Source organism: Camellia sinensis, chromosome 9, assembly GCF_055761805.1.
Source record: "Camellia sinensis isolate YWXY chromosome 9, ASM5576180v1, whole genome shotgun sequence".
Lineage (NCBI taxonomy): Eukaryota > Viridiplantae > Streptophyta > Magnoliopsida > Ericales > Theaceae > Camellia > Camellia sinensis.
Window position 1 is genome coordinate 176,094,145 of NC_138969.1, and position 13,251 is coordinate 176,107,395.

General features: G+C 41.2%; 1 protein-coding gene across 1 annotated transcript; it reads right to left on the reverse strand.

The window, feature by feature from the left end:
* Positions 1 to 2,068: 2,068 nt before the first annotated feature.
* On the reverse strand, positions 2,069 to 4,583 carry LOC145799939 (uncharacterized). Its single transcript, XM_082889581.1, has 2 exons — positions 4,276 to 4,583; positions 2,069 to 2,558 (listed from the first exon to the last, which is right to left on the reverse strand). Exons 1-2 carry the CDS (start codon positions 4,581 to 4,583, stop codon positions 2,069 to 2,071), a joined length of 798 nt encoding a protein of 265 aa, XP_082745707.1.
* Between the last annotated feature and the right edge of the window lie 8,668 nt (positions 4,584 to 13,251).

The following is a 13,251-nucleotide window of genomic DNA, read 5'->3' on the forward strand; positions in this document are numbered from 1 at the left end:
AATGTGATTGGTGCATAAATTGTTTGAATTGCATTGCCATGCAAGATTTTGCCCTCTGCTGCTGTGAGTTGTAGGTTCTGCAGGAATTTATTGCCGGCCGGCAGTATTTAGTGCCGACCGGCAGTCAATCGATGGCCGGTGGATCTATTTTGTGCCGGTGACTAAATGCTACTGCCGGTGGAAATTCTGCTCAGCCAATGATATCCCCCAGTGTCCTGAGAGGCATCCCTGAGACTTTGGCAGTTTTCAGAAGAGCAGAGCAGGGAAAATAGAGGCAAACTATGCATGGCAGTGCGATTCCGAGCCAGTCCCGAGCATGTGTTGCATCTGGCCCTCGCCCCGAGGCGGTTTACTGTTTTTCTTTAGTTTAGTTAATTTGTTAATAAATTAAGCAATCTGTAATATTTAATTAGCTTGCGTAGTTAATTAATTTGTATTATTATTTTGGTCCCTCCGAGTGAGGGCATATTTGTAATAAGTGTGCGTACGTGTGATGTATGTCTTCCAACCCCACTTCTTTCTTCCCTTTTATTTACCTGCTTATGATGGTAGATTAGGGCATATTTATTTTAGCATACCTTATGCTATGCATGCGTGCATTCATGCATTTGTTGACATGCATCAGGCTCGGCACATCATGCTAACTGCATTTGTATTTCAATTCAAAATTGAATACGTGCATCAATTGATTGCATCTCACATGCCATGCTTAGGTTAGCCGAGCCTACTTCAATTGCATCCCGTATGTGTTGCATTAGTCAATCTAACATGAACTAGGACATGCATGTTTGCTAACTAGTTTATTGTTTTGGCACGGAGTACGATGTAAGTGTTTATGCTTTAGCATCCCGCATGCGTGTGAGTGTTGCCATGACAGTATGCTTAACATGTGGCTAGATGCTTATGTGTTATAAATTGTTTGAATGCCTGTGGGTGAAGGTTGGATTGTTTGAGTTGGAAAAACTCGTTGAAATCCGTATTTTAGCTTACTTGCGAGTAGCAAATTCCAAAACATTTTCCCAAAACAAACGGATATGCAATGTTTATTTCCAAATTAGGCAATCTAGTCTATACTTGTTTGCTGCGCGCATAACATAGCAATTCTAGGCTAAAAACCGGAATAAGAACACATAAACGTTTTCAAAACAGAATATCACGGTTAGTAGAGGCCGGTCTTCGGACCGGGCGAGAGGGGGTGCTCATAGCTGACCTTCCCCGATCGTACCCTAGCTCCCGAGCCGAGACAACTCCGGTGATGACGGACATGTGGCCTTCGGCACCGAGTCAGGGTTTCCTAAATTCTCCCATTTTAAAATATTTAGGTGGCGACTCTGTATCTGGCAAAGCAGTCCATGTTTGGCACTTCTTTCAAAAAATCTGTTTCTCAAAACAATTTGCCGGATTTGGACTCTTTGGTTCAGATTAAGAACCGTGACACAAATCGAGTCCGAACTGTAGTAGCATGAGGCCCCCTCCGCGGGCGCGTCTACAGTTGGCCAATTGTGACATCCACGAAGGGCACTCCGAATTCGGAGACTTTTTGTGTTGGCCAATCGTGATATCCACAAAGGGCGCTCCGAATTCAGAGGCTTATTTGGCTTAAATGTGACATCCTCGAATGGGGCTCCGAATTCGGAGTCTTTTTGTGATGGCCAATCATGATATCCACAAAGAGTGCTCCGAATTCAGAGACTTTTTGTGTTGGCTAATCGTGATATCCACGAAGGGCCCTCCGAATTCGGAGGCTTATTCATCCTAAACGTGACATCCACGAATAGGGCTCCGAATTTGGAGTCTTTTTGTGCTGGCCAATTGTGATATCCACGGAGGCCGCTCCGAATTCAGAGACTTTTTGTGTTGGCCAATCGTGATATCCATGAGTGCGGCTTCGAATTCAGAGGCTTATTTGGCCCAAACGTGACATCCATGAATGCGGCTTCGAATTCAGAGTCTTTTTGTGTTGGCCAATCGTGATATCCATGAAGGGCGCTTCGAATTTTGAGGCTTTATTCATTATTAAACCATTATTAACGAGACTACGATAAGAAAGGGCATTGCATTGGGGAATTCAAAGATGTGTACATAACATATCAGTAAAAATTCGAAACAGACTACCACGCCATACAAGTTTTCTTAGTGATAGAATTTGCGCAAAATGTGTGGAATTCCAGGGGCATGGCAAACTTCTCCCAGACATGTCTTTGAGCCGATACGCTCCTGTTCCAGCAATTGAGTCAATCTGATAAGGACCGTCCCAGTTGGGGCCTAATTTACCATCTGCCAGATTCTTAGTAACAGGAAGCACTTTGTTGAGAACCAGTTCTCCATGTGTATAACAATGCAACTGCACGCGTTGGTTGTATGACTTTGCCAGCTGCTGTTGATACCGTGCCATGCACACAAGAGCATGATCTCGGCATTCTTCAATTAAAGTCAGATCTAGGGCCAACATCATGTCATTACGGCCCTTATCAAAAACCATGGATTTTAGTGTGGGCATGCCGATTTCAAGAGAGATGATTGCCTGTGTCCCGAAGCACAAAGCAAACGGCGTTTCTCTAGTAGATCACCTTGGAGTAGTGCAATGAGCCCACAACACACTGGGCAATTCTTCAACCCACCTGCCTTTGGCTTTTTCCAACCATTTCTTGATGCCGTCCAGGATCACTTTATTGGAGGCCTCCGCCTGACCGTTGCTTTGTGGACATGCCGGCGAGGAAAACTAGGGCCGAATACCATATGTGTTGCATAATTCCCGACATATGCCACAATTGAATTGGGTGTCGTTGTTTGAGACAAGTGCTCTCGGTATGCCAAATCGTGTTATGATGTTTTTCCAAACAAAACGCATCTCGAATATGAGTTAATGCCTCTGCTTCGACCCATTTTGTAAAACAATCTGTTGTGACAATTAGGAATCGCTTGTTCCCTGGAGCCCGTGGTAATGGTTCGATGACATCAAGTCCCCATTGAGCGAATGACCAAGGACTAGTGATAGAGTTTAACTCCTCGGCAGGCAGATGAGTTAAAGGGAAAAACTTCTGGCATTGTTCACACTTCTTGACATAATTCTCGGCATCTATTTGCATGGTCGGCCAATAATACCCCTGTGTTACTGCTCGGTGGGCCAATGAGCATCTGCCAGAATGGGCACCGCAGCTACCTTCATGTATTTCAGCCAAGAGTTTCTCAACTTTACCTGGGTGAACACATTCCAAGTACGGCCTAGAAAGTTAATTTGAGCTGGTTCAGAAGAGGTGATACTCGGCTCTGAGATGAGTCCTACTTTGATTGTTCGTTTGACTTCTGAGTTAATGGCGGAGGCTAGGCAAGCAAGGGCATCCGCATGCATGTTCTGATCCCGAGTTATTTGGTTCAATTCATGGTGGCCGAACTTCGTGAGCAAGGAATTTGTCGTTTTCATGTAGGCTACCATGCGGTCATTTTTAGCTGCATACTCTCCTTTCAACTGGTTGATCACTAGTTTTGAGTCACAGAAAATGAACAACTACTGCACACCAAGGTGAAATGTGTTACGAAGGCCGGTTAGCAATACTTCGTATTCGGCCTCATTATTTGATGCATCAAAGCCTAGTTTGACCGCCAACTCGATTATTACCCCTTCGAGGGTCATGATTACTATGCCTGCCCCGCTGCCACGTTGGTTGGATGACCCGTCACAGTACATTTGCCAAATGTCTCCAACATATATTCACCACTTGGGTTTAGGTTGCACTAGAAGTCGGCATGGCATCTCATGAATTCAGCTACAAAGTCGGCGAGCACTTGCCCCTTGATAGCAGTTCTAGACAAAAATTGGATATCATGTTGGCCAAGTTCCAAAGCCCATTTTGAAACTCGCCCTGATGCTTTTGCTCTACGGAGCGCTGACCAGAGGGGATAGTCCGTTAGTACCCCTATGGTATGGCCCTAAAAGTAATGCATCAGTTTTCTTGCAGCCATCATGAGAGCAAGGATGAGCTTTTCCAAAGGTAGATAACATGTTTCGGCGTCAACCATTGCTTTGCTTAGTAAACTGGTCGTTGCTCCCCGAGTTCTTTCCTTAAAAGTACAGCGTTGACCTCTCAGTCGGATACCGCCAGATACAAAATAAGAGGAACGCCTGCCGAAGGGGTTACCAAGAGAGGTACTGATCGGAGGTAAGTTTTCAAGCCGTCCAAAGCGGCCTGGCACTCGACAGTCCATTCAAAAGCTTTGCTCTCCAGAAGTGTCTGAAAGAATTGTCGGCAGCGATCTGTGGAACGACTGATAAACCTGTTGAGTGCGGTGACCATTCCCATCAGCTTCTGAACTTCTTTGACTGACTGAGGAGAGCAAAGTTCTAGAATTGTTGTGATCTGCCTTGGGTTGGCCTCTATTTCGTGGTGGTTAACAATGTAGTCGAGAAATTTTTCGGATTCGATGCCAAATGCACACTTTAAGGCGTTCAGTTTCATATTGTACTTTCGTAGAATGTCGAATATCTCTGCCAAATTGGCTAGATAGGCATGTTTTTCCTTGGATTTCACCACAATGTCATCGATATATACTTCCATGGTGCGGCTGAGCTGTTCCTTGAACATGGCAGTAACTAGTCTCTGGTAACTTGCCCCTGCATTCTTCAACCCGAAAGGCATAACCTTGTAGCAATAGGTTCCTCTTAGGGTGAGGAATGCGGTCTTTTCTTGATCCTCCAGATGCATGGCAATTTAGTGATATCCTCTGTAGGCGTCCAAGAAGCTCATGCGTTGATGATATGCCATTGCATCTATGAGTTGGTCAATTCTGGGGAGGGAAAAACAATCTTTGGGACAAGCTTTGTTCAAGTTTGTGAAACCGCCAAGATCCATTCTTCTTCTTTACAACCACGATATTGGAAAACCATGTAGGGTAAGTTACTTCGCGAATTGCCCCCGGCATCAAGCAATCGGTCAACTTTTTCAACAACGGCCGAAGCATGCTCTACGACTGACCGCTGACTTTTCTGAATGATTGGCTTACATTTTGGATCAACATTTAAGCGATGCAGGGCCACAAATGGATCCACTCCCGACATCTCGTATGGTGTCCACGCAAATACGTTGAGGTTGCTGAGTAAGAAGGATACAAGCCCGCGTCTGTCAACTTCGTTCAAGGAAGTGCCGATCATGAAGAACTTGTCAGGACTCCCATTGATTTCGATCCGATCCAGGTCTTCAGTTTCCTTTTCATTGGGGATTTTCCCATTGTCCTCGAGGCTCTCCCGATCCAGTACTTCAATCGAATTCACTTCCAGTTCCTTTGGCCTCTTTGCAACAGCAACAAGGTAGCATGCTTGTGCCGATTTTTTAGAACCTTGAATTTGTTCAATGCCATACTCAATTGGAAAGCGGAGTAATTGATGGTAGGTGCTCAACACAGCTTGCATAGTATGCAACCAAGGTCTTCCCATGATGAGAATGTATGGTGACGAAAGTTTGACAACCAGAAATTCTACGTCTAGTGATCTGGTGCCCACCCGAACTAATAGTGTGATCTTACCCAAAGGATACTCGGGGTTAGTGTTGAAGCTGAATAATGGATAATCGACCGGAAAAAAATTCGAGTCAGTGAAGCTGAGTTTAACAAACGTCTTGTAATACATTATTTTCGAAGTGCTTCCCTAATCGATGAGAACACATTCGACTGTGAATCTGTTCACACGTAGCTTGACGATGAGGGGGTCGGCGTGGGGGAGAGTTACTCCAACTAAGTTGGTGTCATCGAAGCTAATCCTCCCAATTTCATGGGGCCATTTGGCTGGTGTGATTGGCTTATGCAGGCTTGGTTGCAACTGAATTGTATGTACCTCGGCTGATGACGGCAGGTTGTATATCATGTGAATTACATCAAGTGGAGGTGAATCCGGCAGTACGGCTACTGCGTTCGATAGATTGTTCTTTCAGATGTGTTGCGCCAGCCAGCCGTCTTGTACCAACTCTTCCAGGTGGTCCTTCAGTGTATAACAACTGTCGGTATCATGGCCATGGTCCTTGTGATATTCGCACCGCTTATCCCTTCTCCTTGTATTAGGAGGCCCCATCGTTTTGGACGGCCATTTAAAGAGTGAAAGGTGTTGGACTTTGAATAAGATCTTGCTGATTGGCTCTGCCCATTCCGTGTACTTCTTGTCCGAACGTCTTGTGCGCCTGCTATCCACTTGATATTGTTCATTGGATCTGTGTGAACACTGATCACTTGAAGGGTGCGTATCACGCCTTTTGTCTTGTTTAGCCCGATTTCGAGGTTCGGGGCTCCTTGATGGCAAGATACTTATTGGCTGAACGAGGCCAGATGGATTTGTCTTAACAACTTTTTGTCCGGCTTTGATCCGCAGGGCATCATCTTCCACTTTACAATATTCTTCTACTTTTTTCATTAACGCCCAAACTGTTTTGGGGGCTCGTCTGGTCAATGAACTGCGTAGAGGACTATTAGGATGTAATCCCATCTTAAAGGCGATAATGGCCATGGAGTCATTGCAGGCATCATCCACTAGGTTGAAACATTTCCAATATCGCACCGAATAGTCGCGGAGGGTTTCTTCTGGTTTAATTTGCATTGCCCAGAGAGAGTTGGCTTGCTTTGGCTGAACTTTGTTGGTAATGAATCTTGCCCTGTGAAAGCTTTTTATTGACGCCGGCTCCAGTTTATAGTACCATCTAACGGCCAACGGTCCCAGGCTACTTGGAAACATTCGACACATGAGGGCTTCGTCATCAGCATACAACGTCATCGTTTGATTGTAATGGTGAATATGGTTGATGGGATCCGATTTTCCATCATACAGGGTGAATGGCAGTGCTTTGAACTTTTTAGGCAGCACAACACTTCGATGCGTCGTACGAAAGGGTCATGCCTGTCTTCTTCATCTGAATCATCACTTTCTTTCCCTTGCATGTGCCTTAAGTGTAGACTCCCTTTAGATAAGTTCAATACATGGACTCGTCCCCTTTTTCTGAGCTCCTGGGATGGTGAGTCAGAGTTGCTGCCATTACCGTGTTTCCGAAGTCGATGTTGTCGATCATCCTTCTTTCCTGGAGATTGACCCCGGTCAAGGCATGTGGCTTGTTGGGATTTGGCTACCTCCAAGGCCAATTCTTTACGTAAACGCTTGTTATCGGCCGCCATATCTTCAAGGCGTTGCTCATTTCGTTTTGCTTGATCCATGATTGTTTGCATAATCTCCTGCATTGAGGTTGAGGGTGAGGTTTGACCTACTGAGTCAAAATTCAGGGCCCTTCTCACGGCAGTATTCTCCGGTCCAAGTATGTTTCTTGGAGTAACATCATCTCTTGGTGTAATATCGCCAGCAACAAGCAAAGAATCATCTGTTACGCCTGCCATGAACATACTTGAGTATTCCCACAGACGACGCCAATTGTGGAGAAGTGGTTTGGAAATACTCCTGAATTCAGTCAGATGTCCATGATCCTTTGATCGTTACTTGAAAAAGGGATGAACACTCCGATCGGGGGTGCCGGAATTAGCACTTCGATAGACAAGTCAGTATTCTCTCTAGTTTACTTCTATTTCAAGTTCTGTCCTCTATTCTTACATACTTGCTTTAGTTGACATTCCTCCCTTTTTATATTACCTCTGGGCCTGAGGATCGGGCCCACTCTTGATCACGCATGTAGTTACCTATTCGGCCTTCCTCTTGAGTGTTGGCTCCAGTTTGGCTCCTTATATGGCCAACTCGTTTATTCGGCCTTATGTCCTTGGTCAAGGCCGAATTACTTTAGCCGGATGTCAATCAAAGTCTGCCTCTTCCTAATTGAAACTATTCGGCCCCCACAATTACATATTTTGGAGACATGTAATTACTGCAACCCAACATCATTGTTTTGGCAATAATATATATATATAGAAAAAAGAAACCGTGTCTAATGTGTTTATTTATTAATTTGCATGCAAAAAATTAAGACATGAACCATTGAGAGCAATAAGCACCACAATTTTATAGCCAAAGGAAAAGAAAAATAAAAATGCATGCTTTATATGAGATTATTGTACTCATTATTTCAAGTTCAATAAGTTTACCTAGCCTCTCTAATTTACCCAAAAATTTATCAATTACCCACATGGTAACTTATCTCAATATGGATGTTGTTTTTATTTAAAAGGAAACAAAAAGATATATATAGCCTTAATATAATTCAATTAATTAAGTTATCAATCTATATTACTTGTATAAAGAGAGAACAAATTTGTATGAATCTAAATAAGTGATTATTAATCAAGCTCACGTACATATAATAATAAAAAATAAAAAAGAGCCTCACATAAATTACTGATTACTAATTAATTAAGTTAAGCTTCACATAAACAATTTACAAAAAGAATAAATTCATCTTTAAATATGAACATTTTTCTTTTCTTTTCTTTTGATTAAAAACTCAATGAACTTGTATCAAGATTTTTTATTCAAATTGTTTGTTTGAGTTTTTTTTTTTTTTTTTTTTTTTTTAAAAAAAAATATCTAAAAAATATCAGAAATTGGTTTGGTAAAAAAACAAAAAATAAAAAAACTCATTCTTTTTATGTGATTTTCCTTTTTTGGCAAATAATAATTTTTTTAAATATATATATATATATATATTGTCAAACTAGTTTCTAATTTTGGGAGAAAAACAAATTATAACACAAATTCTAAAAACTCAACCGAACAAAATTATATATATATATTTGGAGCTCGTATTTATTCTATTTTATTTTTTAGTTTTGTCTGCCATGTACAATCTTAAGACATTTTGAGAAAAAAAATAAAAATAAATACGTACCTAATTAATTGGAACGTTACTTTTTTATTTTTTCTGAAAAGCCTCCACTTTGAGGTAGGTTGCCATGTGGGTAGTTGTTAAATTTTTGGATAAATTGGGGAGGCTCGCTATTCTTATTAGAGAAAAGCAAATACATTGCATATAGGGACACAAAACTTACTATGTTCCAATGATTCGACTTGTATTTCCTTGACTTTAATCCACACCAAAGATCCTAGCCACGCCAAAATTTGAAACTTTTGTGTTCATATTCCCATCGAGCAGAATATTACTAACTTTGATATCACAGGTGTATAATTTTAAGTTGAGAATCTTCATGAAAGTAAAGCATCCCTCTTCTAATCTTGTAACGTCTTGACCAATCTAACTTTCTTGTTCTTGTGGATCTGCACAATGATTAACAAAGAAAATTGTTCTAAGTTAGCAATGAGGAATTAGATGTGAGCATGATATGTACAATTTGGAGTGGAACTAAAATGGGCAAGAATGCAATTTGTAGAATGTACACTCATGGCTATCATGTGTTATTAACAAGCTAAATAAAATTATTATTAAGAAATTTTGCCCAACCAAATAGAAAGTAGTCCAAGCTTTTGTTGGGCACAAATTTATAAATGAGTATCTTCTCTTCTCCTTCGAAGCAAAATCCAAATAACCTCACTAGATTTCAATGTTGAATCTTGGCTACCAACAAAACATCTTTCTTGAACTCTTCTATACCTTGCCTTGAGTTTTGAGATAGCCTCTTCACAGCTATCTATAGCTCAACGTGCTTTGCCAGATATAGAGTCGCCACCTAAATATTTTTGGAAAATTTAGGAAACCCATGACTCGTACCAAAGGCCATGTGTCTGTCATCACCAAGATTGTCTCGGGTCGGGAACTTAGGTACAAGAGGGAAAGGTTATGAATTGAGCACCCCCGCTCGCCTGATCAAAGATCGACCTCTACTAGTAATGATGTGATTCTTATTTACATTATATGCTCTTGTTCCGATTATTAGACTAGCATTACTATGTGATGCGCACACAAGTATAGACTAATTTGCAAAAATTGGAACACTTTGATTCATGCTTGTTTTTGAAAATTGTTTCAAATATGTACCACTTAAAAAAGTGATCTCATATGAACATTACTCAAATTATTCCAATTCAAGCAATTAGCCTTCATCCACAGGCATTCAAGCAGATATATCAATTAAGCACTTAGCCTCATGGCAAACATGTTAGACATGGTAACAATCACACTCATACAATATGCTAAAGCAAATAAAATGCTCACTTTGTACTCCGAGGCGAGCCAAAGGAAACAAAGAGTTAGAAAACATGCATGCTCCTAACTAATGCAATATGACTAATGCAACACATGCGATATGCAACTAATAAGCTCGGCTACTAATTATGACATGTGATTCAATTTGGTAGCATGCGTTTAACACATATTCAACGAAGTATGTAAACTACAATGCTTTATTTAGAATGATGAACCGAGCCTCAATGCATGCAAGAGCAGTGAATGCAAACATGAGAAATGCTAAAAGAAATATGATGTTCTAATTACCCATTATAAGCAAGTAAATAAAAGGGAGAAAGACGTGGGGTTGGAAGACATACACATTATTACATGTTTGCCCTCGCGTAGGAGGGTTCGAATAAACTAACTAGCTAAGTTAATTACTACGAATTAAATAATTTATTACAAACCGAATAGACAAACTATGCTAGCTAGTTATTACAAAACCAATTAATTAATTAACTATTTTGTGGAACTAACTAATTAATTAAATACAAATTAGAATTAGCTAATTAATTACAACATGAATACAACATGAAAGAAGTAACTAAGCTAACTAATCAGCCCCGGGAAGCGAGGAATGCTCATGCATGCGCGGATTTCCACCCCAAAAGCCCACTGTTCTGCTGCTAGAATGCCTCTGTTGCACAGTTAGAACATCTTTTCACCTTAGCCTCTGCTTTGTTTTGTTTCAAAAAGTTGCTACTCAATTTGGAAAAACTGGCCGACAGGCCAGAAGTAGTGGTCGGCCGGCCACAAATGGTAGCCTGTCATCCAAAAGAAGTGGCCTGCCGGCTAGAAAAAGTGGTCGGCTTGCCACTGAAGCTTGGTTCCTCCTATTGCAATGGAGGACAAACAGATCACAAACAGAGCATCCTCAGGGGATGTTTGTACACCTTACCCCTCCTTATCATCAAATAGCTCAAAGGAGTGGCAAGCTCAATTCGCAAGCCATGAATCGATACAATTTCATTGCATGATGGCCTATGAACCAAGGTGTGCAATTTCAACAAATGCACAATAAAAGACTCTCAAACCTCATTCCTATCATGGATTGATCAAGGGAAGTGGTTGACCTTGGAAACTTGAACTATTTCATCACTAGTAAGTATGAAATGCCTCAAGTTTCCATGTGTTCAATTAACATTTGATTGAATACCAAATTGCTTATTATCTTGCATCATTTTAGTCCCAATTTTATTACTTCATTTTAATTACCAACCATTCCTTAATTCATTAAGTCCAATAGTGATCTTTAAGTCCTCTATTGGAAGGAAATATCAAACAAAGAGTTGTTTTGGGCATGAGAGAGACACCATGCCGTTGGTAATGAACCCCGAAAGGGATTAAACCATTAAGCACAAAAGCTCAATCTTATGCTTAAACAAGCAAGCAGTTTGAGACAACTTTCAAAGTAAAGAAAAAGCTAAGAAAGGAGGGAGGTTGAAGAAGTGATTAGAAGTGATCACAAGTATGGAAAGCAAGAAGTAAATGCTATCAACTCAAATAGGTTGGTGGCTAATACCTAAACCTCCAAACCTATGAGGACCATTACATTACAAGCATGCAATGCAAGGCATAAATGGAACAAGCACACTAAAACAGTCCTAAAACACCTAAAAACAGCTCTGAAATTGAAGGCAAAAGAGCTAAAAGAGTAAGCTACAACACGGAGTAAGTTAAGCTAGTAAACAAGCACAAGGAGAGGAGGCTACCCCCTCCATTTTTGGGACTTTAAAACATGGTTTTATCCTTTGAAAAACCTCTGAGATTCAGTATTAAAAAGCTCAAAAAAGGATGACAAAAAGGTAAGAAACACAAGGATAAAGGCTTGAGAAGTGAGGTGCAAAGAAGGGTGATCCACCACCTCCACCCCTAATGGCCTTAAACCACAAGTTTTAGCCCAAAAATAGTCCACCTTTCCCATAACATTTACAATGTTTACAACAAGTTCATATTTCCAAAACATAGACAACATATATACAATGTTCTCATATATCCAAAACATATATAATGTTTACATATTTCATTAACATAACAATAGTACAATACATGTTCAAATACTAACAAACAAATCCGGATACTTCTCACGGACTTCCAGCTTATGTTCCCAAGTTGCTTCCTCAATCCCGTGATGTTTCCACAATACTTTCACCAAGGAAATCGTCTTGTTTAGACTCTAAGACTCTCACCGGTCTCTTCTTATATGAGGCATCCTCATCCATCTCTAGGTCTGTCCAATCCAACACATGCAATGGATCCAGTTCATACTTCCGAAGCATGCTAATATGAAACACATCATGAATCCCAAAAAGTTATGGTGGCAAGGCCAAAAGGTAAGCTACCTCTCCAATCCGCTCAAGAATCTCAAAAGACCCAATAAATCGAGAGGATAACTTCCCACTCTTCCCAAACCTCATCAAACCCCTCTTAGGTGATATCTTCAAGAAGACATGATCTCCCAACTCAAAGGATATGGGCCTCCTCCTATGGTCGACATAACTTTTCTAGCGACTCTAGGCTATAGCTAACCTCTTACGGATAAGTGCAACCTTCTCTATCGTTTCTCGAACTAACTCTGGGGGCCCAATATTTGTGCATCACCCACCTCGGCCCAACATACAGAAAATCTACACGGTCGGTCATACAAGGCCTCAAACGGTGCTATACCGATACTTAACTAGAAGCTATTGTTATAGGGAAACACTACTAAGGGCAAGTGCCTCTCCCACAAACCTTTGAAGTCAAGGATCTGAATAGTACGCTCGGACTACCTATCAGTCTGAAGATGATACACAGTGCTAAAAGTCAATTTAGTGCCCAAGGCACTCTATAGGCTTTGCCATAACCGAGCCATAAAATGCGAATCTCTATTCGATACAATCATCACTGGGACCCCATGCAACCTCACTATGTCCCTAATATACAGATTGGTAAGAAAATCTACCGAGTCAGTTACGTGTATTGGTATAAAGTGTGCCAACTTAGTCAACCGGTCAACCACCACCCAAATGACATCACTACCCCATTGAGTCCTCGGAAGGCCCACAACAAAATTCATCATGACATGCTCCAACTTCCACTCGGCTATAGGCAAGGATTGCAACAAACCCGCTGGCCTTTGATGCTCGGCCTTCACTTGTTGGCAAGTAAGGCA

What these genes read in the sequence shown, in the direction of transcription:
- LOC145799939 (XM_082889581.1), bottom strand. Translation starts at nt 4,583, where the DNA reads ATGTTCAAGGAACAGCTCAGCCGCACCATGGAAGTATATATCGATGAC. An exon ending in ATGGTCACCGCACTCAACAG is followed by an intron (nt 2,559 to 4,275) that starts GTTTATCAGTCG and finishes GTGATCTACTAG; the next exon opens with AGAAACGCCGTTTGCTTTGT.